Source organism: Aptenodytes forsteri, unplaced genomic scaffold, assembly GCF_000699145.1.
Source record: "Aptenodytes forsteri isolate BGI_AS27 unplaced genomic scaffold, ASM69914v1 Scaffold100, whole genome shotgun sequence".
NCBI lineage: Eukaryota > Metazoa > Chordata > Aves > Sphenisciformes > Spheniscidae > Aptenodytes > Aptenodytes forsteri.
This window is the reverse complement of record NW_008796216.1, coordinates 3,729,646-3,733,222: the sequence shown is the minus strand read 5'-3', so window position 1 is coordinate 3,733,222 and position 3,577 is coordinate 3,729,646. Positions and strand designations below refer to the sequence as shown.

The following is a 3,577-nucleotide window of genomic DNA, read 5'->3' as shown; positions in this document are numbered from 1 at the left end:
GGGCTTATAAGAATGATGGAGAGAGACTTTTTAACAAGGCCTGTAGTGACAGTACAAGGGGTAACGGTTTTAAACTAAAAGAGGGTAGATTTAGATTGGACATAAGGAAGAAATTATTTACCACGTGGGTGGTGAGAGACTGCAACAGGTTGCTCAGTGAAGTTGTGGATGTCCCATCCCTGGAAGTGTTTAAGGTCAGGCTGGGTGGGGCTTTGAGCAGCCTAATCTACTGGAAATTGTCCCTGCCTGTGGCAGGGATGTTGGACTAGATTATCTTTAAAGGTCTCTTCCAACCCAAACCATTCTATGATGCTATGATAATACTAATAATACAAATTAAAGACCATGTGCAGATACTGGTCAAGGTACAACACTGAGCTGCATTAGGAAAGCTTGGATGCATTCATTAAGGCTAAATGTATTTATGGAATTTATGCAAAGACAACAAGTCTGTGATACTTAGCATTTGACAAAATGATATTTTGACAGTAGTTGACTATAAAATAATCCTTACACTACTTATAATACTTATTTTAACTTATTTTACTTATTACATTTCCTCATATTTGCTTAATTCAATATATCGCATTCTGAGAGCAATGATCAAATCTTCATATTTATGCAAATCACAGAATCAAAGAATCACAAAATGATTGAGATTGGAAGGGACCTCTGGAAATAATCTGGTCAAGCAGCGCCACCGAGAGCCAGTTGCCCAAGACCATATCCAGACGGCTTTTGACTGTCTCCAAGGATGGAGACTCCACCACCTCTCTGGGCAACCTGTGTTGGTGCTCAGTCAGCCTCACTGTAAAAAAGTGTTTCCTGATGTTTAGACAGACCTCCTGTGTTTCAGTTTGTGCCCATTGCCTCTGGTCCTGTTACTCAGCACCACTGAAAAAAGCCTGGCTCCATTGTCTGTGCACCCTGCCTTCAGATATTTATGTATGTTGATAAGATGCCCCCTGAGCCTTCTCTTCCCTAAGCTGGACAGTCTCAGCTCTTTCAGCTTTTCCTCAGAGGAGAGACGCTTTAGTCCCTTCATCATCTTAACAGCCCTTTGCTGGACTCTATCCAGTAAGTCCATGTCTCTCTAGTACTGAGGAGCCCAGAACTGGACCCAGCACTCCAGATGCTGCCTCACCAGTGCTGAGTAGAGGGGAAGGATCACTTCCCTCCCAAGGCAACCTGGGATACCATTAACCTTCTTTGCAGCAAGGGCACATTGCTGATTATGTTCTACTTGTTTTCCACCAAGACCCCCAGCTGGATGGCCCCCAGCATAATAGTTAGAATCTGATAGTTATAAACTAATAATTAAAGATTATAGGAGTCATTAAAATAAACACAATTTGCCAATTAAAAATTACTCTGAGTATTACTGATGTTTGGAATAATACCTGAATGCCAATGTTTTAATGAAGTCTTATTCACTTTTTATGTATGAAAGTTTCAAATACTGAGGAGAAAAATTCAGGCTGGAACTTGAACTTGTAGGGGTGAAAAGGTATTCTCTCCCTTAATCTTATCCTTATTTACAGTAAACAGGAAACAATTGAAGGAGAAGAGAAAAATGGAAAGAAAGGGGCTTTTTTTTTTCTTTGCGGTTTTTTTTCTTTTTTCTGAAAAAAGACGGTTGAAGCAAAAAGATAAAGAAAGAAAAAACAGCGGCATTTCAAAAACCACTAATTGCCACTGAGTGCTGCTGTCCTACTAAAAGTCTTCATGCAAGGGAAGAAGAAAAGACATTGCAAAACTTCAATTTTCTGCTGAAAATACTGATCCTGTGCCCACTGCCATTTTCATACAGTTATGGTAATATCTACACTGACAGAAGATTAGTCTGTGCTGAAGAATACTGCAGAACAATTGTTAGATGAGGATACTGTGATAAAATCCCTAGGTGAAAAAAGTAATGAATTTGTTAAAAATATTTTGTCCTATCTTCCATTTTATCATTTAGTATAGCAGACAACAGATACTACAGAATCCATCAACTCCCATGAATTAGATAAAGTAACTTTTCAAACATTCTTGGAAAACAAGAAGTAATTTTAAAACTGAATCTAAAGTCTTCCATTACTGCTTTCCAATTCTGACAGTGCATAAAAGTGTCAAAATTCTTTATTATATTTTTTATCTTATTCTTAAATGTGATTTCCAGAAATATTCTGTTGCATTTCTTCTGAAAGAGCTAGCATAAAAATAGTATATCTCATAAAAAAATTAGTCTAACTAACTTATGTGGAGAAATAGACAGTAATTTATACTTAGTTAAGAATACAACATTATATTATCATCTGTTCAGTCCTTGATGCATAGACATTACATAGAAAGAGAAGATGGAAATATGTGTTATCAGAAGCATTTGTTTAATTTTATATTTAACTTGGGTATCTATTCTCTATTTTCAGGCTCAATATTTGTTTAACTAGAATTATTTTCTCACAATCTTCTTATAATTATATACTCTAAAACTTTATCAGTTTGGATTTAGGTTTTCAAGCAAAACATGAACTACTTGCAAAGTCTTTTATATCAAATTTCTGCAGAGCAATATGAAAGCATATTTCTGACATAGAATTTCTTTTTAATTAAAGAATAAAATGTCATTAATAAATGTCATTCAATGGTGTCATAAATGCCAATGGTATCAATACCTACCTTCACACACAGGCTGTATACCTGACCAGGAACCATTAAGCAGGCACGTTCTTTCTGCAGATCCTCTCAGCTGATAACCCATTTCACAGGAGAAACGTAGCAGACTTTTTATTTTGAACTCATCCCCTAGTCTAGACCCATGAGCTGGTACTCCTGGATCATCGCAATAGCCAGGATTATTTCCTGTAAAACACAACAGAGCAGAATTATTGGCAGAGACGTTATGTGCAAATGTAGTGGTAGTGAAGATACTCTCTTGCGAACAGTACTACTAACTGCATTGTTTCTATCATAATTAATCACTTTTCTTCCAGTGCAAAGGCATGAAACCAACACCAAAGATGAAAATAATACCTTTTTAGCCTACTTCTTCTCTCAGACCTATACAGACCTAAACATAGAATGTGATATAAATAAAAGATAAAAGATAATTGTGAACACAGGAAGCACCCCTGTCATTTTTTGTCAGTTCAACAAATTTATTGTCTTTTAAACATAAATAACATTTTCTACACATTGTATTTTATTGTACTTCTCTGCTAGTGATAACTTCTAATAACAAAAATTAGATAACAGCAAGAATGAAGAGAACCATATTCAAGTTTCTTAAGAAATATATTTGAAATACTTATATCCACAGAAAAGACTAAATGGTACCTGGCTCTCTGTGCCTGTCAAGAATGGAAAGGACACTTCATAATTTTCCTTATCCTTTAAATTCCTATGCAAGTATTGGTTAAAATTTAGAAGAGAAAGAATCATAGAATCATAGAATCATTGAGGTTGGAAAAGACCTCTAAGAGCATCGAGTCCAACCGTCGACCCAACACCACCATGCCCACTAAAACATGTCCCTAAGTGCCTCATTACTCGTCTTTCTAAGTACCTCCAGGGATGGGGACTCCACCACTTC

General features: G+C 36.3%; 1 protein-coding gene across 1 annotated transcript in view; it reads right to left on the bottom strand.

Moving 5' to 3' along the window:
* CSMD1 (CUB and Sushi multiple domains 1) overlaps positions 1-3,577 on the bottom strand; it is a 1,345,565-nt gene that overhangs the window by 30,321 nt on the left and 1,311,667 nt on the right. The window contains 1 exon segment of the mRNA XM_019474454.1: positions 2,665-2,847. Coding sequence (XP_019329999.1) covers positions 2,665-2,847 — 183 coding nt within the window.